Below are 21636 nucleotides of genomic sequence, written 5' to 3'. Positions count from 1 at the left end.
CGCATCATAAACAACTTGCGAAAGGAAAACATGTATATCTTTTTTTATTCAACCTCTAATGCTTTGTGTTTTGTGTCTCCTCAGTTCTTGGCGACCGCATGAAGATGAGGAACCAGTTCTGAGGACCTGCGGATGTCCACCGCTCGGCTTTGGCAACACATCCAACAGACTCCGCAGAGGGAGGCTTTTTATTGCTTTCTAACCAGGAGGAAAGAAGTTAACCTTGACCATTTATTGTATTTATCATCGTCCAAACTGTGAAGTCTGAACATACCCAACGGCACTTACCTGGCCCGGAATGATCTGGACTGAACTGAGCTCAAGTGTATTTGGCTGGAGACAAAATAACTTACTTCAGCCCAACTGAAGAGAAATGAACTGATTTCAAGCTGCTCTGACGTTGGCTGATTCCTTCCGGAATACTCTCCCTTCTCACAAGCTGCTCTTTTTTTCTGAGCCTCTTCCCCCTGAAAGCCAAATCCCTCAAGTCGCCCACCCAGATTCACGCACTTCCTTAGACCCTTTTCAAGGGCCTTGGACATATTTGATTGAGGAGGAATCATCTCCTCCTCCTCCCTAAAGTCCTCGCGGCCTCTTTCTCCCGCCTCGACATGGATCTCCACAGGGCAGCCTTCAAGATGGAGAGCTCCTCCTACCTGCCCAACCCCCTGGCCTCCCCGGCTCTCATGGTGCTGGCCTCCACCGCCGAAGCCTCTCGCGACGCCTCCATTCCCTGCCAGCAGCCGCGTCCATTCGGCGTCCCCGTTTCCGTCGAGAAAGACATCCATTTGCCGTTCAACAACGGCTCGTACACTTTTGCATCGATGTACCACCGCCAAGGCGGAGTACCGCCGGGATTCCCCAACAGGGACTTTCCTCCGTCCCTCCTCCACCTCCATCACCAGTTTGCCCCACCGAACCTGGACTGCTCGCCCATCAGCATGCTGAATCACAGCGGCGTCGGCGCCTTCAGGCCTTTCGCCTCCCCTCCGGACGACCGGGACGGAGTGCCGGGCGGCTATCAGTCGGCGTTCACTCCGGCCAAGCGCCTCAAGGGCTGCCTCGATGCCGATGCCTCGCCCCACCTGCGGTACTCCGATGCGGAGGGGAAAGAGTATGACTTTGGCGGTTCCCAGATCCCTCCCGGAAGTTCGCCCAGCAGCGCCTTGAAAGCAGTGGAGGACAGCGGGAAAAAGATCTTCGCGGTGTCGGGCCTCCTGTCTGATCGAGATGCTTCCTCCAGCCCCGAGGACCGCATTGAGCGCTGTAAGTAACCGTTCATTGCTGAAGGCGGAGGCTAGAACCAGAGGAACAACACGGTAACACAAGGTCAGAGGGCACAAGGGGTCAATGAATGATTTCAACATGCCAATCACATGGATTGGTCCTTGGAGTCGCCAGATCTTCACCCCATCAAACCTTCCAGTAGAGTTCAGAGAATCTATGAAGTGGTTAATAAGGCTTTTGGGTATGTCACCCATCTGTATGGAGGAATAGATCGAAGGCGTACGAAGACAAATTAGAGGAATTGACTGCACAATGTGCATCGTACTCACACCAATAACTAATTAGACTTAAACATTATTGTTGTGAACCTCTCCTGTGGTGGAGAAACACAAATCAGCCCCATCTTGCTCTTGCATTGACACGAAATGATATGTTGTAAAATATTCTGGTGTGGTGTCTGGCCACACCCCTTTTTCCATTTGTTTTCAGTTTATTAGACGCGATTGATGTCCAAAACACACTTCCAATATGTATCCAACATTTCCCTGAACGTTCCGGGGTGATTTTACAGTCGACCGCAGTACCTTTAAAAAAAACTACCGCAGCCAACTCTCATTCTGACTCTCACATTAAAACCAAAAGTACAACTCTGTGCAATTTGTCAAAGAATGCAAATGTTGACACACCAGCATCACACACGCCAGTAAACAATCCCATCTATGTTCTCCTGTCATCATCTCTCCTGGCTCTCGCTAGCCTTGTTTCACAAGCCCACAAGCTCCACTGGTCACATTAGCATTCATCGGTGGAAGGATGCCATTTGGCCCTCACGCACCGGGAATCTGATTAGTGTTTGTGTGTGTGTGTGTGTGTGTGTGTCTGTGTGTGTAACAGTGACTGGTTCAGGGACCGGCCATGCTCTTTGCCATCAGCATTCATCATAGCTCCACGTTGGCAGCACCGGTGCCAAAAGATTTACCCACATACCCAAAATCTTGGCAGTCCATGTGTTTGTGTGTGTGTGTGTGTGTGTAATAGATGGGAGGTGGTAGAAGGGTTGAACGAGCACAAACACTCTTCCAGACGCAGAACGGCTCTCAGCATGAGCACCGACATCTCCTACACATGTCAACAAGCTGCATTGGATCTCAGTGACAAATTAGGAGAGAGAGACACCTTGTTTCATTCCTTCACCATCTCTAGTGGAAGAAGGCGAGTGTGTGTGTGTGTGTGTGTGTGTGTGTGTGTGTGTGTGTGTGTGTGTGTGTGTGTGTGCATATTGGTGTGTGATTTAACAATGCATCGTTGATGGAACACATGAGAGACAGAGGCGACGACCTGAGACTGATCCGATAAAACATTTTTTTTTTAAAGACCACCGCAGGAGAGAGTGAGAGTGAGTGAGGGTGAGAAAAGAGAGGGATGAAGGAAGGAGAGGAGTGAAGGAAGGGTCACATGTTGGGGAAATGACACCCGGTGGGCTGGCAAAGGGGCGGCATGAAGAGGAGGAGGAGGAGGAGGAGGAAGATATCAAAGAAGCCTGGTGAAGTGAGAAGAGGGGAAGAGGGGATGAGAACAAAGAGAGGAGGGATGCTTCTCGGTGGCTTCTCATTCACAGACAGACGTCGCGGTCGTTGCCGTGTTGTCGCTCCAGATTTGATCGAAGGCCAGAAATAGAACGGGCGAGACGGGCACGCGGGCCTCCTGTGCTGTCTTTTGGAACGGCAGCATCGGCATCTAATCAGGTTACATCTGGGCACAAGTCGCCTCCGGCGCCACCAGCGGGCCGCTAATGCAATTGGAGGTGCGGCGCCACTGCTTGCAGCAAAGAATTACGGGTTCTCCTTCACTGGCTTTGGCTATCCGGCGGAGACGCAAAGAACAAACAACACTTTGGTGCAATCCCATGAGGACGGCGCTCTCGCCGCTTCACACACACACAAACGAAAGCGCACACACTCACACACACACACACATTAGCTAACTAGCTACCTTCACGCGTGCCTCTCGGAGGCGTGCTCTGCTTTCGGGATCATCACGCCGATGTCACACGGATTTCCGGTGCGGTGCAAAACATGAATGGCGGGTGTTTTATCGGTTTATTTCTCAAGCGTAACTTCGGTGGGTTTAAGTCTGGACTTTTTAATCCATTTGTAACCAATTAATCGTATATATATATATAATATCAAATATCAGAAGTCCAACTGACAAAAGAAATAAAAAAGAAAGTAACATGTCCACAGTTGTCATTGTCTGCACACGTCACTCTGAATAAGACTTTTTAAATTCATACAACTATTAATTTTTTTCTTCTTTTTAAACGAAATAAATGTTCTACCACGTTTGCAGCACAAAGAATACGACACAAATATAGACATAATTACAAAAACTCCTGTCATAAAGGCATGATGACAAAATAAATAAACATGAGTTCTGTCAAAATAAACACAAATAAAAATTGTTATTTCTTCTTAATGAGACGCGGAAAACGTTAATATTGTATCCGGTAATCGCTCTCATGACGACGCCGATACCTCTCTCCCAAATGAATGACGCGTGAAACTGATTACAGTTCCCGGTGTTTTAGTGACTGGGTCTTGAACACTTCTCGGGTTTTGGACAAAGTGAATCTTAACTCTCGGGCCTCTCGGCTAATCGGTCGTCTGGAGCAGTTTTGGATGACGAGAGAAACGCTGCTCTTTAAAGCCGTTTTACACCCAGTGGTCTCGAGCTCTGCAGTTATTAAACGGGGTCTTAAACCCAAACGGAAATGAGTCGGCATTCTTTCACTTTGGGTTCCCATCGCCTTCGGAGTCGAATTTTTTCTTCTTTGATTTTTTGCTTGGATGCCTGTTCTAAAGGTCTGTGGTTAACACGAGCGTACTGCTTTTCTAACTTTTGTTCCACGACATTGAACATGTCGGTTGATACCTCTCTCGTGAACAGTGAAGCTTTTACACGTCTTAAAAAAAGAAATCCAGTGATACGACTGAATGACATCACACCCACTAGAGTGGCGGTGGCGGGAAGTCATGTGACCTCGGTGTGGTTTTCTTATGTCTTTAAATTAGCTTTTTTTTTTTACTTCTGGCGATTGCATTCGCGTTTCCCAAAATAATCTCAAAACGTGTGAGTATCATAAACTCAGGCGAGCTTAACTCCCTGTGATAATCCAAAGTACCAACCAGCTTTTTGTTTCAGGGTTTGATGGTTCTACGTCACCCTTGCAGCACCCGATAAACCACCTGCATGTCCACGCAATAGTTGTGGACCTTAATGCTTAACCAGCAACTAAAAAACGTGTTTCGTTTAAAAAAAAAAAACATTCATCTATTTCGAAGTTGAATATATGATTCAGTTAATCCCAGGTGTGAATGTGAAAACCTCTTTTCTGAAGCGGGAAAAAAAAGAAGAGCAGGACAATCCCTCCGCTATTAGCGCAAAACACTTCCCCGCGTGCAATCCCCATCGAAAGCCTGCCGCGCGGCTCCTACTTGGCTAAGCCCTCACACAAATCCCCCCCACTGCACCGGCAGGCACGTCGGCTGTTAGCGAAACACCGCTAACCCTGTCAGCCGCTAAACCCGCGCATCAAGGCCCCATCATGCCTTAAAGGGGCGGCGCACGTCGTATCCTTGAGAAGGCCTTCAGCATTTCACTGTATTCACATGGTCTTAGCACCGGAATGAAGGGGTGCGGTTTGTGTGTGTGTGTGTGTGTGTGTGTGATACAGTACAAGACAGAATGGCATTATGGGATGTGTGATTGGAATTAATGGGGAATGTTGACAAATGACACAGCGCCCCTCCCGTCCCCCCCGTCCCCCTTCTTTTGCTTGTTTGCGGAGGGGATTTGACGTTTTTGCTCGTGTCTCAGCATCCAGCACGTTCCATCATCTTTGTTTTCCTCTCACTTATCTTTTGTTCTCTCCTTGATCCTTTTCCTTTCGCGTCCGTCACTTCCTTCCCCTCCTGTGTGTGTATGTGTGTGTGTTGCCGCATCTCCCCACATGAGTGTGTGACAGCTGTAGTCTGTTTGTTTACAGTTCTCTCCGCTCAACACATTCACAAGGCCTGGAGATTTACGCCGAGTCTGTAACCCGGCTTCCTCGTCCCTTTCTTCCCTCTCTTCCTTTCCTTTTTCCCCCTCATCCCTTTATTTTCCCTTTCCACTCGTCGCTCGTGGACGTTTTTTTTCGAGATGGACGGTGTAAAAAACAAAAACAGAAAGTCAACCGGACTGAAGTCTTTGAGGGGGGGGGAGAGATAAAAGAAAGGATAAAAGAGGTTGCAGGGAAGAAAGGAATGAAGAAAACAGGGAGGTGGAGAGATGTCGAGCTGAAATGCAGATCCCATCTGCCTGACTGACACGGGGAATGTTTTGGCCATAGACGGATACATATCGCCGAAATTGTTTATTGTTCACATTTATTAAGTCAAATCATGTTAACGTACTGAAAGGAACACCAAGCTCCTCGTATTCCCATCAACAGTTTCAGCATTCGACGGAGCGCATCACACACAGCTGTGAAAACACACAGCGAGAGGCCTCCTCCTCCTCCTCCTCCTCATCGCCCTCTTTCTTCTGTTTTTATCTCGGTGTCGCCTCCATTTTTTGTCTTCTCTGGGGACGAAGTGGACACAATTTTTGCAGCTAACGAAAATTACAAAACAAACACCAAAAGGGAAGATGGATGAGAGTGATACGGAAAAAACACATCAGGTTTTTCGGATTTTTGGTTTCCATCTTCAGTCACTAAATGTGGGATTTCACCTTCCACACACCGCCTGTCATCGCCCCGTACGAGCATGGGATCTTTGACTGTCAACGTCAGCTTTTTTAAATGCATCTTTTGAACCGTATTCACTTCCCCGTCCTCTACGATCCTCCCTTTCCCCGCCGCGGCGTGTGAGGAGTTAACACAATCCTCCAAGGAGACAGAAGGCTCATCCTTCTCCTCGTCCCCTCCCTTCCCCTTCCATCTCTGCCTGTCACGGTCCAGTGGCCGGTTTAAGTTAAGTAAGAGTGTTCTAATAATTAGGACTGGGACTCGCACGCCCGCCTGCCCATGTGTGTGTGTGTGTGTGTGTGTGTGTGTGTGTGTCTTCCTGTCAGTGCTTAGCCAGATGTTAAAAGGCTTGTCCCTCTCATGTTGCCTCCCTGTCAGTCTCCACCATGTGACACACACACACACACACACACACACACACACACACACACACACACACAGGTGCTGTCCTGCTTGTGGTGGCTTTGTTTACCCCCGAGTGTGTGTGCATTTCTGCCCTGGTGCCCTTCGGGCAGCTCCCCCCCGGCTGAGGAGTGTGCGTGTCCGATTCCCAGCTTCATACATCTGATCCATAAATGGTCGACAATTATTGTGGCTATTATTATTATTATGAATTGTTTTTTCATTGAAATAATAATCATTGGAATCTGGGAATATTCTCTTTCCATCTCTCTTTCAAGCCAGTCCTCACCCCTCCCTTTCTCTCTCACTGGGTGGCAACTGGAAGTGAGCAGCAATTGTCTGTGTGTGTGTGTCTGTCTGTGTGTGTGTGTGTCTGTCTGTGTGTGTGTCACTTGGTGTGTGTCGTCTTGCGGTCATTGTTGCCACGCAGCGCAGATCAAGGATTAGTCGCTTCCTGTCGACCCTTTTGTCGGCGCAGCCACTCCATTTGGACACAGATCAGTGTGTGTGTGTGTGTGTGTGTGTGTGTGTGGAGGAGAAGGTTACACAAATGAGCCACTGGAGCTGGTTTTTAGCAAACGATAAGCGAAGATGAGATGAGGGGATTCCTTCTGCGGCGCCCTGCAACATGTATACAATATTCTCCAGCCTCAAGATAAGACCTGTTAATAATAATAATAATAATATAATAACAATAATATTGTGTCAATACACTTCATCTGTTCCCACCGCTGCTGCTGTTCTCGATACAGAAACGTATTGTCTAGAAACAGCAGGAATCCTGTAAAAATAAATAAATAAATGAGGTATACAGGCCACTCCGAGGACAGGATGTCACGTTGCATTCAGGGAGTTCCGGAAAAAAGGGTTGTTTTGAAGGGAACATGACACAACAGGGCTCTCTCTCTCTCTCTCAAACACAGACACACACACACACACACACACTCAAGCTCATGTCTGTAACGTCCCCAGTTCCGGAATTCCACTCTGTTCCCGTGGTGATGTCAGCTTTGGGCAATAAAAAAAAGAAGAAAAAAAAGCCAAAGACCCCGTGTTAAAACTCCACGGAGTCTCGTACAACCGCAGCACACCTGGCAACACAGCACACATTTAGGTTTTAATATGTGGACGCACACACACACACACACACACACACAGGCTCGCATAAGGTCACAGCCCTGAACTTCTGCCTCACAGTGTTTCTTACATGTTGCACCACTGGATGGGTTTTTTTTGTAAAGGTTTAATATTTTTCAGGATTTCTGCAAAACACGCGAACATATATACTGTAAAACGTCGGTTTTTCTTGCCAGAGTTCCCGCTCACGGTGGAAAACGGGCCCCGCCGTGTTTATCCTCTCCACTAAAGCTGTGATAATCCTCTCAGTGACCAAAATATGCCGGATGATTGTGAAATGAGACACAGTGTCAACGCGCTGCGGCTCCGGCCGGCGCCGCACCTTATTTCTCCAGAGATCCGCCATCAGGCGCCTCCTGATGCAGATGTGTGAAAAGATCCTCCTGCTCAGCCTGCCACTGTCTCCTCCTCCTCCTCCTCCTCCTCATCCTCCTCATCCTCTATTTCTCTAGCATCCCTTCTCCTCCTTCCGCTCATGTCCTTGTCTCCTTCTTCTCTCATCCTCAGCCTCCTCCTCCTCCTCCTCCTCCTCTCTTCAGTAATCTAATCTGCAGCCAGTTTGTGGATGCAGTCTAGTGTGACAGGCCTGCCCCCCCCCCCCCCCACCAACCCCCACTTTGCTTCTCTCACTTTAACACACACACACACACACACACCTACACACACACACACACACACACACACAAGCAGCAGGCCCGTTTCCAACAAAAAAAGCCCTCTTGCTTGGCAGAGCCCTTCCCCTCCCGGTCTTGGTCACACCCTCTTTAATATTGAATTATGCATCAAATCTGATTGGTTCCCGCTGATGGCGGCCATGATGCGAACCAACAGTTTGTGTGCGTGCGTTTGTGTGTGTGTGTGTGTGTCTGGGAGAGTGTGTGCTTTCGAGATCGTTAGCTGCTCTTAACGCACCACCGCTTCACAAAGCTGGACCGGCCCATCACTAAACACACACACACACGCCCTGACACACACACACACACACACACCTTATTTGTTTTCGTGAGAGGACAACTTGCACCTGTAGAGGTTTCGGAAGCGAAACTCATCTTTGATTAAGGAAGGAGGATTTTCTCTTCTACTATTCTTTGCGTGGCTGTCGGCGGTCAGATGTCAGCACGCATCATCACATCTGACTTCTTCTTCTTCTTCTTCTTCTTCATTGGTACTAAAAGTTGCCTCCATCCCAAAGGAACACCACCTAGCATCTGCTCCTGCAGAGAGGGGCCTCTAAAGTCCCTCAGAAAGGTGAAACAAATCAATAAGGGGTGTTTTGTATGCGTGCCACAGAGTGTGTGTGTGTGTGTGTACGCTCGTGTGATTTGCATGCGCCAGAATCTACACCATTCAATATCAGGAGTGTGCACTGCAAAGGTCTCGTTGAAGCCGTTTTACAGCATCTCCCTCGTTTCCCTTTTGTTTCACAGGGAAATGCTAACTCCACCGCTAGCACCAACGCTAACGGCGTTGCGTTGGCCCCCCAAAAGTACCCCCTTACCCCCTTGCCCCCCGCCCCCCACCCAATGACAGCCCTCCGTTTTTGTCTCCAAACAAAATGGTCCACGTCCCTCCCACGACGTGTTCGGGTTTATCCGTGAAATTGCATTTGCGCGGCGGGCTTCGCTAAAGGCATGAACAGTCGGCGATCACGGATTTGCCCGCACTTCAGGAAGAAGAGGAAAGACGGCGGATGATGAAGGAAAACGAAGGACGAGTGTGTCGACATTTGCGCACGTGCGCGTGTTTGTTACCCGGAGGCACTTGACGCTGCCCCCCCCCCCCCCCCCGCGGTGCCTCTGCATATCGGAAAGGCATTAGAGGGACGAAAGAGTCTGTCCAACACACACACACACACACACACGCTCACACACACTGCGCTCCTCACATCCGAGGTCTGTGTTCAGGTCGCAACACAAGTTGCCTCCTCGGGCTCTCGTCCTCTTCGTCAACCTTCTTCACACCCTTCCCTCTATCCCCCCTCCCCCCCTCCATCGCCGGGTGTGTGTGGAAACCCAGCCCACTGTTCAGCAGATGAATAATTTAGCGGTGTGTGTATCATCTGTTTACCGTGCTAATCCATCTGTCAGCAGGCACCTATCGATTCGCGCCTGCCTGGTAATTGTGCATCCGCGCCACGCGCGCACACACACAGATGTGCAAACACACACACACACACACACGCACACACACACACTCGTGCACCGATATGATGTGCAGCTTAGCTCATATTCAGATCCTGTGCCCGTCAGCCGGCCACACGGACACTTCATTTACACCGAGTGAAACTGATTTTAGGGTCAAGGTCATAAGGAAAAAGTCTTATTGGACGCAGCAGCTGTAAACTCACTTCAGGTTTTTTATTCTTGAAGACGTGTGTGTGTGTGTTTGCGGCTTTTTAAAGCTGCACTGCTAACGTGAGTTCATACAGAACAAGAAAAGCATTGAATTATCCAAAACAAATTGGAAGTGTGAAAGAAAGAACTCTAATGGAATAAAGAACAAAAAGAAAAGCAGCGACAAAAAAAAGACAAAAATAGTGCGCGACTAAAAATAAAGTACCCTCAGCTGCTGTCTCAGTGAAAGTGGGAAGTGTGTAAAAGAAGAACACGTCTCCTCGTCTCCTCGTCACCTCGGCCATTTCACTTTCCTCTCATCCTAACTCCTCCCATCCCTCCTTCTGGGTCTTTTCATCTTCGTCTTCGTCGCCTCAGAGCCCCTCAGATTGCGAAGGCTGCTATTTATCCAGTCGCCCGAAGCACGACCTTTGATATCAGTGATATCCAGCATTTAACGCTGTTATCTACTTAACCCTGTGGTGTTTGTGTGCCGTCAGACATCTCAGCTCACTTCTAACGGGTGTGACACTAAGAGCAGCCTCGGCGATGGCGCCCATTCAATAATCGTTCCTAATAGATTCATATTTGTTTTGGTTGCCCGGACGATAAATCCCTTATTGGAACCATTTTGTTTGCCATGAGACAGTCTGGGAAAATATAATGAGGTTGGAGTGTTAATATTGTAAATATGTGCTTTTTGAATGTATGAAATATTTGTTTCCAAAGAAAAAAAATAGAAAGATGCACCACGGTAGAGCAGAAGCACGATTTAAGCAATACAATGTGAGATTATTTTTTTATATTGCTATAATTTGTTTTATATTTAAGAGGTGTCGTCTAAATAAAGCTCATAGATTCTTCATTCTTCTATGTTTCTTTTTGCTTTCTATATGCTCACTGTAGCCTTTTTGCTTACATGGGGCAAACTACCGGCTCCTCATCTTGTCCGGTCCTTATTCAGAAGTAGACAATATAGTTTCAAGAAAGTGACAGCAAGTGTCCAAAGTTTGGGGTAAATTCAGGGTACCTGGCTATAAGTAATGATATTATATTTATATATAATTACGGTCTTCCTTCCAGGTTTATGCTATGCCAGAGCTGAAGTTCAATTGATACTTATAGTTATACTAAAGGCAGTGTTTATGTATTAATAACAAAATATTCTTTTCATTTTATGTATTTGAAATGTATTTTTAATTTCTAAATCAAAATATTATATGTTTACTTGAGAAATATCAAATAAATCCATCCCTTAGTTTCAGATTTGTCTGAGTAGCTTGAAAGAAATTATTTCTTATCAGAGTTCTCAATCCATTAATTTCTAAGATCGTCAATAGCCCCGTTCCCTGTGTTCTGCGGGGAGAAGAACCCGAACCCTCCAGAGTCGTCACTCTGTGGCCGTATTTCTTCATCCGTCGCTTTTAGGGTTTTTTGGAATGTGAAAACAGTTTGACGCGAGGTGGAAGACGACGGAGCTAATCTAGTCCTCCATGTCAGTGAAGGATCACCTTCATGCGTCTCTCTCATCCCCCTTTTCGTCTTTGTGTTGTGTGTGTCCTGGCCTGAGTTACGACACTGGCCAAGGTTGTAGGTAGACATACACACACTCACACACACTCACACACACACACACACACACTCACACACACACACACACACACTCGGCGGGTACGCAGCAGGGTTCATTTCGATGTGGAACGTCTAATATCACATCCCCTCGGCGAAATGCTCGGAATTCATGCCCTCCTGGAGAAGCATCACATCTCTTTGTGCGCGTGTGTGTTTCTTCATCTACATGTGTGTGTGTTTGTGTGTGTCTGTGTGTGCGTGTGTGTGTGTGTCAGGGGTTTTTAGAAGCAGGCAGGGGCTTAGCAGAGCAAAAGAGAGCAAATCTGTCAGCTCTCCCTGGGCAGACAACCCTTCTGACCCTCATTCAAAGACATATTGATTCTCCTCTACACCCAACAGGGGAGTGTGTGTGTGTGTGAGTGTGTGTGTGTGTGTGAGCGTGTGTGTGAGTGTGTGTGCGTGTGGCAAGTGCACAAGTGCTTAACACAGCCGGATCTTTCCTCCTCGCTTCCTTCATAAACACAGAGCTCTGTCCCTGCAGCGTTGTCCAATAAGACATATTTGATTTCATAATCAGTTGTGTTGTTGTTGTTGTTGTTTTTTAATACTTTCCCTGCGACTCCGCAGAGAAGACACCAGGGTGGAAAGAAAAGAGATTATTCCCCGACGAGAAAACCACAGATCTTTAAACACGGCCTGACCTAGTTGGCCGTTCTACAGGAGATTTTATCTGTCTCGCTCTGTTTCCCGTCGGTTAGAAGAAGAAAAAGAAGAAGAAGAAGAGATAGGATAAAGGAGAGAAGGAGCAGAAGAGGAAGAAGGGTGGAAGAATAGGAGAAGGAGTAGAAGAAGAAAGTTGAGGGTGGAAGGATAGGAGAGGAGGAGAAGAAGAAGAAGAAGAAGACGAAGAAGAAGAAGAAGAAGAAGAAAAAATTAGAGGATTGAAATGTGTGAGGAAAACAAACTGCTGGAAGGTTTAAATGATAAGGGGGTGGGGGGTGCACACTGGACGTGGAGAAAAGAAGTAAAATAAAGAAGAAGTGAATTAAATAAATAAACACAAACTAAACCCGCCACCGAGACGAGCTCACAGCGTTCCTCTCCGCACGAACAGCGGATGAAAGCCAGCGCTGCACTTGTTAGCGCGGCCTTGCTTCCCAGGAAGAAGCCCAATGACCTCTGGGGGCCGCCGGCCGGGGGCCCTGCAGTCTGTTTGGGACCCCGTGTGTACTTACATGTAATTGTGAGAGCAGTGTCGCGCCGCGGCTGGGTCAGGGCCCAAAAGGCCAGCGGTGGGAAGATTAGAATCGACCTCCCCCCCAAAAAAATACTCTGAGGACGGTGTTAACGAAAGCTTCTCGCTTTAAAGAAGACCGTGCAGCGGACGGCGGGGTCGGACCGCCACAGGACCGCTGTGGAGGAGAAAGGAAGAAAAACACACATCTGGACTTCTGCTGCTGAACACTTCGCCGTGCCACCGTGAAAACGAGGAGAAGGAAGCTCAATCAGTTGCGGAACAAAAACCACGAAACGACTGAAAAGTCGGATTAAAACGACCTTTTGTTCCACGGACTGTGTGGGTGTCTGAAGCGGCCATCTTAGAACACAGCAGAGCAGACAGCTAGCGGCTAGCAGAGCAGACAGCTAGCGGCTAGCAGAGCAGACAGCTAGCGTCTAGCAGAGCAGACAGCTAGCGGCTAGCAGAGCAGACAGCTAGCAGCTAGTAGAGCAGACAGCTAGCGTCTAGCAGAGCAGACAGCTAGCGGCTAGCAGAGCAGACAGCTAGCGGCTAGCAGAGCAAACAGCTAGCGTCTAGCAGAGCAGACAGCTAGCGGCTAGCAGAGCAGACAGCTAGCGGCTAGTAGAGCAGACAGCTAGCGGCTAGCAGAGCAGACAGCTAGCGGCTAGTAGAGCAGACAGCTAGCGGCTAGCGGCCTGAGACTGCAGCTACCCGTCACTCGAAGCAGCCACGCCCTAAATTATGACTTTAAGCCTCATTATAAGTTCGATAGTAGAGTTCTGTTTAGACCAGGCTGTTGACATGTTTATTCCTGCTGTTAAATTGGATATTTTTACATAGAGTTCTATGGGGAAATGTAGTTACTGGCACATTCTGGCGCTTCATTTTTCAGCACATGAGGCTTGATCGCTAGTAATCTAGTTGATGCATTGTTCATATATATATATATATATATATATATTATATGAGAACAACAAAACATCTCAATACATTTTACCTGCACAGAAAAAAAAGAGAAAAGAACTTGACTTTGCATCAATGTCAGCGAGGCTCGTAGCATGTTTGTGTGTACGCAGGTTTGTGTGTATGTGTGTGTGTGTGTGTGTGTGTGTGTGTGTGTGTGTGCGCTCACTGTTGGGTCACATGGCCAAGACCTGGCACAGAAGCACAGCGTGAGGTCTCTGGAAATAGCGGGTCGCTGGGGGCAACCGGTCATGGCAGTGTGTGTGTGTGTGTGTGTTGTAAGGGGAAGTGTGAGGTGGGAGGTAAAGACTCGTACATGGCGGGGTTGCTGTCTACAGCGTGGAAGGGGTCGCGGTATAATGTCGTCAGCACGTAAGCTGACCCTGCTCCTGCCAGCACACACTCACACACCCCATACACACACACACACACACACACACATGGTCAGTGGTATAAGCTGAAAAGTGCTGGCTGCGGTAATGAAAGGCAGGTGCACTGGGAGGCCGTCGGAGTAACAGGAAGAGAAAATGAGAGAGGACAAAAAGAACATGTGAAAGTCAAAGCAGGTGGAAGAAGAAGAAAACAAACATTTGCTGGTTGTGTGTGTGTGTGTGTGTGTGTTTGTGCGTGCGTGTGTATGTGTGTGTGTGCTTCTGCTCCCGTGATCTGTGTCGTTAATGCACTGTAGCACCTGAGGGCACTTTGACCACGCCTGTCCTGTCCGTCACAGCATTCATGATGACCCATCGATACGCACACGGCGCTCCGAGGTGGCTGATGTGCGGTTGTCTGGCATCACGCATCCATCACCTCCTTACACAAACACACACACGCACACACATACACACAGAGATGTCAATAAGTGGTCAGAATGCTAATTGTGGCATTTGACCAGGGCGGATGACAAATGAATCCGAGGCCTTATTTAAATATTCAGAATCCCCCAGACCTGAAGGTGTGCGTCGGCCCAAATGACGCCATGAATCTCCATGACCTCAGGAGAGCGCGAGACGTCTGGGTTTGACTCAGCGGCGTACAGCTGCACGGCGGCGCTTGCGCCGTGATCGGCAACGCAATGTGGCATTTTTTTTTTTTTAAACATAACAAATCCACAGAGCCGTGGGACGGCGGTTATGTTGATTTGATGGACTGCGCTCAGCGACCCAAAGCTAAATGATGGATGGAACATTGATCCCATGCACGACGGACGCATGTTTTGGATCAATCGGGCGGTGGTTGTCGGCTGTAAATTACAACGTGGCAGCAGAAATTAGCACGTCTCTCCTTCTGCTCGGTCCACGACGATCGTACCGTCACGTCATGAGGGGGAAACGGTTCTGAAACAACCCAAATAAAATAAATGTGTGACTGAACTTGATTCGAATCATATAAAACGACACTATACACACCTTTCTGTGGCTGTTTCCCTCTATCTCCTTGTTCCTTTGTCATTGTCTCCTGTCTCTTTCTCACACACACACACACACACACACACGGCGGGCCACAGATGGCATGGTGGTGTCAGGGTGAGAGGGGTTTGTTAGGATCAAAGAGCTCCAGTGTGTGGCCCCCTCCACCCTTCACTTGCTTTCTCTTTCTCTTTCTGTTTGTCATTTCATTCCTCCCCTTTTCTCTGCTTTCAATCTCGCTTCCTCTCTCCTACCCCCCACCTTCTCCTCCCCCTCCTCTCTCTCCCTCTCTCTCTCTCTCTCTCATTTTCCCCCCCTAATCTGTCCATCAGAAGTGTTGATAAATTATTCATGCCTCTGTCTGTCCCCGAAGCCTTGTCACCTCTCCTCCACTCGCCGGCTCCTCTGCTTCCTCTCCTCTTCGCCCCCTTCATCCCTTTCTCCCTTTCTCGCCTCCTCCTCCTCCTCCTCTCATCTCCTCCTCCCTCCCTCTCCCTCTCCAGCCTTGCAGAAAGCTCGACCACACACGATCGTACCGGCAAAAGAACCAACGAGGTGCGAGTCAATGACGAGATTTTAATTCGTTCCGGCAACTTTGAGCTCCGAAGTTTTGATGGATGAAAAAATTAAAAATTAAATTCAAATTTCAGGCTCTTTATATCGGATGTTTAAATGTTTGTTTTGTCTCAGCGGAAGCTGCTTTGCCCGCCCATCATTGTGGCACTTTCATTGATGTCATCGGGGATCTGTGAAGTCATCCTGACGTTCATGTCCGACTCACCTTTAGGACTTAGGAAGCAAGAAGACAGGAGGGATAAAAGGGAGAAGGGAAACCATTGAAGAGCGCTTAAAGACTTTCAAAATCTGCCTCTTTTCTTTCTCTTTCTCCTCCCACCCCCCCCTCTCCCCTCCTCCTCCTCCTGCATCCCATATCCTGCCGGATGGAGTGCCGAAAATACAAAAGAGTGACGTAAAAGAGGAGAGGGAGGAAAAAAGAAGACGGAGAAAAGATGCGACTGAAGTCGCTAATCCAACATTGTCACCCCAAACAATTAAACACTGGTTTATGTCTGTTTACACTGTATGCACTGACTTCCAAACACACACACGCACACACACACACACATGTGCACGCACACGCACACACACTCTAACGCGGCTTTTCAGAGGGATAAAGTTTTGCGGCGGAAAGCTATTAATCATGGGGAAATCCGGATGAATACAAAGTTAGGGGAGTCTAGTGATTAGTGATAAATTGCCTTGTATTTCCCTGTAGGTGTTGTGTGTTTGTGTGTTTGTGTGTGCTTGTGTGTGTGTGTGGTGAGGATTGCATCTTAGATATCAGTATGTGTGTGTGTGTGTGTGTGTGTGCGTGTTTGTCGGCTGATACAAGGGTGTAAAGCACTTGGGCTGAACCCTTGGGATATTAGAATGCAGCTACGTGTGTGTCTCTGTGTGTGTGCGTGTGTGTTTGTGTGTGTGTTGGGTCATGTGTGTGTGTGTGTGTGTTTGTGTCACATATGGGCTCTCTCTCAAAAGATGGGCCTGTCTCAAGCACTCTCATCCCCCGTTACCGTTACGATTAATACATTTAAAAAAAATGTCCCCTCCACTTTCCCCCAGTGCCGGTCACACACACACACACACACACACATACACACTGCTCACTATTCAGTTGAGGTTACTGCTACATCAGCAGCACACACAGCACTGCCCCTTTAGAGGCTGATCAATCTGTACTGCTGCTCGCACTGATGAATTACAGAAGTGAAGACAGAAGGAGAGAGGGGGGGGGGGAGAAATGGAAAGGGGAGGGAGGGAAGACGGTGATTAGGAGGAGGAGGAAAAGGGAGTGGGAGGACGAAGGGATGGAGGGAAGATGAGGAGGAGATGCGTGAGAAGGAAAGTGGAGAGGAGTTCAGGGCATAAGGAATGAGGAGGAAAGTGCGAGTGGCACGACGAGTCTCTAGGAGAGAGGGAGCGAGGAGGCTAGGTAAAGGAGAAGAAGTGGAAGAAGAGAACAGTGAGGACAAGGAATGAGAGGCACGGTTCGGAAGGATCTGTGGGGAGGAGGAGGAGGAGGAGGAGAGCAGAGGCCCGTCGCATGGATCTCTCATTTAGCCGCGGTCACTCCGGGGGTCCAGGATCCATGCAGACGGGTGATATCATGTATATTGACTTTAGCTGTTTCCACGGTGACGTACAGGGGGAGGGGAGGGGGAGGGGGGGGGAGACTCCTTGGGCCAAGAGTCTGAGGAGAGACGTCGGGCTTGAATAGACGTCTTTGTCTGGCGGGGAGCGGGAAGGACAGCTCGAACCGCGATGGAGACGCCGTGTTGTTCCAAGGAGCTGCAGATTGACAATGCGTGCGGCGTCTTCAGGTCAAGTGAGCCGTTCGTCATACGGTTAGTTATTATAGTTCAATATATATATACATATATATATATATGTATATATATATATATATACACTACCGTTCAAAGCCCCCCTCCCTCCGCCAGCTTGTACCGAGCACCTTCGGCCTCCACCCATCTTGTTTCATTTTCTCACATTTTTCCCCCTCAATGAAAACATGATTAAACTTTAGAGTGGGCGGTTTTGCCCCTCCGCTCTGCCTCTGACAATATGTGAGATACATATATATATATATATATATATATATATATATCTTCTCCCTCTCCCCTCGCAGGTGATGATAAATCCATAGCTATCTATGACAGCTTTGTTGCTGCCGGGAGGCCCTCCTGCCTTGTTTGGCCGTGATTCCAGCCGACAGCTTTAGGAGCGTGTCTTTATTTAAGAGCTGCTGTAATTACACAGGCTTTAGCATATGTAGACGGCCAGATATGATTCAAGCCGCCCGAGACGGGGAAGAGGGGGGTGGGGGGGGGCGCTCAAATGGGGTGAATGAGAAGAGAGATAAAACACAATGGCGGGAAGGAAGCGCAGGAAAGAGAGAGAGAGAGAGAGAGATGAGGGAAGGGAGAGATATGGTGAGCAGGGCAGACTGATAGAGCAATTGAGAGACAAGGAGAGGGCAGGCAGGAGGGTGGGAGGGGGGGGGGGCAAAGGAAGAGATATGGTTTGGCAAATAAAAGAGGAGCGCGGCGCTGCTGCAAACTGTTCGCCTTATGATGCCTCATTAGGGCTTAGGGCTGCAGATAGTGCCTGTTAGAGAGATCTATGGCCTCGGTGCTGAGAGGGAGAGAGAGAGAGAGAGAGATGGAGAGAGAGAGAGATGCAGATATACACGATAAAAACAACGGGGGGAATGAAAAGCAAAGATTAAAGCGGCCGAGGGGCAACATTTCTCCTTACAACGTGCGTGACGCCTGTTTGATTAACGCCAGCGAGAAAAGCCCCGCGATGGTCACTGATAGATTTTATTCCTACGTATATATTTCTTTGCCAATTTGACACAGTTCTTTTTTTTAAACGACCATCTTCCTCGTTTCTTGTGAACCGACCTTGGGTTGAATTACGTATTACTTCAGCGTCTTGCTAATTACCTTTTGAAAATGAACTAGTCAACAAATTAATTTCTTTTTTAATAAGAAGCCACATTTTCCCAAGTCTATTATTTCTTCTTCTTTCGCAATTCGACGTGAATACCACGAGCCCCGTGATGGTCACAGGGCTCGTGGTATTCCTATATATATAGAGAGAGATTTTATTTGTACATCTATATTTCTTTGCCAATTTGACACCATTCTTTAAACCGTTAGCGGGTGGAACTACGTACAACTTTCGCGTTTTGGTAATTACCTCATGAAAATGACCTCATTCACTGATTCACTTTTTTGTAACAAGAAGCCACATTTTCCTAAATGTAACATTTATTCTGCTTTCGCAATTCGACGTGTCGTTGCTCTCAATAAAAACCTCCTTCATGGCCTCCTATATGCATCGCCACCGACAGGGTCCACCATTTATCCCCCCCCAGATTCATAATGGCATAATCGCGCGTAAAGGGTTTAAAGTGATACCCAACATAACTAATTAATCAGTGGTCATGTGACCAGTGACCATAGATGGCGGCGAGTCAACCGCCTCTCGGCGACTTGTTGGGCCGCGTTGCTAATGGCGGTCACAACGCGGCCTAATTACGGCACATAGCAACAGTCTAGCGGGAAGAACAAAAGACAATCATAAAAGCGGAGCGCTAAACGCCGGACAAAAGGCGCCGCAGATAAGCAATCGGCCGCCGTCCAGGCGTCACGGACACCAAAGGGGGAGAAAGAGCCCTACAAATAAAATGTCTCCCCCTTTTTTTTGTTTTTTTGTAGCTTTCGGGGCGTGTGGAAGAAAGATAGCAGGCGGTAGATCACCGGGGCTCCAACGAGCACTAATTAGGAGCCGGGGTTTTAACAAGCACAGGGAGGGGGGGGGGGGGAGAAGAGGAGGGGGAGGGGCTGGAAGGCGGGGCCGTTAATCCGCCGTCCTTTGTCGGCCGCTTCGGGAGGAACGTATCGTCGCCCGTAAATCTGCATTTGTTTCACACAATACACGCAGATGCACACGATACCGGCGGACAGGAGCGGTGACGGACGGCTTTCATCAGAGAGAGTGCACGTATCCACACACACACACACACACACACACACACACAAGGGTAATCAGAAGGCATTTTGACACAGTTATCCAAAGTGGTAAATCAGAACCTGTTGTTTCTGCCATGAAAGGCCGGCGCTTATCTGCCAGCTACAGGTGTGTGTGTTGTGTGTGTGTGTGTGTGTTTGTGTGTGTACGCTCCGATGCTTATCTTTATCTCGTAGCCACACAGGGGCCCCTTTGTGGTCCGTTGCTGATTAGCCGCCTGTACACATGCCCCGACCGTAAATCCACCTATGTGGACCGATGTCAGCGGTAATGAGGCGTGCGTAAGGAAAGAAGGAAGTGTGTGTGTGTGTGTGTGTACGGCACGCTCATATTTGTTTGTGCTAATAATTCCGCTGTAATTTCCACAGGGATTCTGCCTCCGTTTTCTTTTCTTTTTTATTTTGTTAGTGGAATTTATTAGGTTGTTTTTTTCCCGCTGAAGAGCTGGATACCTGCTGCCTGAGAGGGCCTCAGAGACCACTACGTTACACACTCACTGACGTGGACCACATGCATTACGACAGCCCCCCCCCCCCCCCGCGAGGGTCCGGGCTCCATCCCCTAATCATAGCGTAAGGTCCAGAGATGTACGGAGTTCCCACTGTCCGGGCCACACCTCCCCACCGCCTCTAAACATGCACGTTCTTCATCCTAACCACCGTCATCTCCCTAACTGCCGCTTGCGTCCCGCCCCCCCACCCACGGGCGTGATGGGCCGTTTGGCACGCTGGACGCCGCGGGAGTCTTCTGTCCCTCGCCTTGTAACATCTCGGGAAAAATGGCTGCATGCACGCTTTTTTATTCTGTATGAGCGACGGTTGGAGAATGACCATGAAAATCAAAATACCTGCGGTAATAACACAATAACATTTATGTTATACGTGCCAAAGCGTTCACACCGGCATTTTATTGTTTGTTTGTTTTCATTGGTGGCACAGGGTGAATTTATCCCTAGATTTTGGGAGAGTAGGTCGTCCTCCAACCACAAGGTCGGCGATCGATCCCCGGCTCTGACCGCGTGTCCGAGTGTCCCTGAACGCAGCACTGAACCCCATGTGGGCCCCCTCGGGTGCTTCCCAGCACCCCACCCACTGCTCCTCAAAGCTTAGGAGGGGTCAAATGCAGAGGTCACGTATGACGAGTATATGACATGAAAGTTGTCGTTGTTTTAACATCGATGACATCGTTGTGTGCGCTTTAAAAAAACAAAACACAATCAGCTGATGTCAGCAGATTCGGTGGTTATTGTCTTTTTTTCCCATTAGTTTAATTCTCTTGTTGTTGTTTTTTACTGAATAATCGAATCAGCCGGCCGCACTTGTGCCAACGGGCTGATCCTGAACCAGCCGGCTGAGGAACATCCCCCCCGGTGGAGGGTCGTGGTAATGGGGCCGAATGTTTGGCCCCCGTCCCGTCGCTCCTCCTAATGGGACCTATTGACCGTGCACGTACAGTAGATTAGAAGCAGCCTTCCATCTCTCTCTCTCTCTCTCTCTCTCTCTCTCTCTCTCTCTCTCTCTCTCTCTCTCTCTCTCTGCGTTACTGACGCTTCACGCGTGGAGGAATTACCGCGTGTTGACGAAGTCGGTTTACAATGCGTAATGATCAAAACAATACGGAGATATGATTGAGGTATAACGCAATCATTTGTGCCGCCTTTGTTTCTCTTTGCACCCCCCCTCCCTCTCTCCCTCTCTCCCTCCCTCTCTCTCTCCCTCCCTCGCTCCCCAACAGCAGGTAAACAGCCCCGTAGCTTGTAGTGGTTATGTGATTCAGTAGCGCGGCTGCGTTTCCGAAAATGGTAATTTGCAGAAATGAAAAGTTAATCAAGCATGCGGCAGAAGTGGCCCTGAATAATTTAACAGTGAGGGGAGACTGAGCGGGTGAGGGAGGGGAGGGGGGGGGGTGCTCGACGAGAGGAGAGTTTCTCTCTTCTCCCTCCTCGACCTCGACTTTCATTCCCGC

General features: G+C 48.6%; 1 protein-coding gene across 1 annotated transcript in view; it reads left to right on the top strand.

Annotated features, from left to right (window-relative positions):
* The window catches only part of rnf220a (ring finger protein 220a), a 158664-nt gene that overhangs the window by 11261 nt on the left and 125767 nt on the right, over nucleotides 1-21636 (top strand). Inside the window, exon 2 of the mRNA XM_056420387.1 lies at nucleotides 85-1266. Coding sequence (XP_056276362.1) covers nucleotides 612-1266 — 655 coding nt within the window. The 5' untranslated portion in view covers nucleotides 85-611. The remainder of the gene's footprint in view (nucleotides 1-84; nucleotides 1267-21636) is intronic.

The sequence above is a fragment of the Pseudoliparis swirei genome, chromosome 8, assembly GCF_029220125.1.
Source record: "Pseudoliparis swirei isolate HS2019 ecotype Mariana Trench chromosome 8, NWPU_hadal_v1, whole genome shotgun sequence".
Classification (NCBI taxonomy): Eukaryota; Metazoa; Chordata; class Actinopteri; order Perciformes; family Liparidae; genus Pseudoliparis; species Pseudoliparis swirei.
The sequence above is the reverse complement of the archived record's forward strand: the minus strand, read 5'-3'. Positions and strand labels throughout refer to the sequence as shown.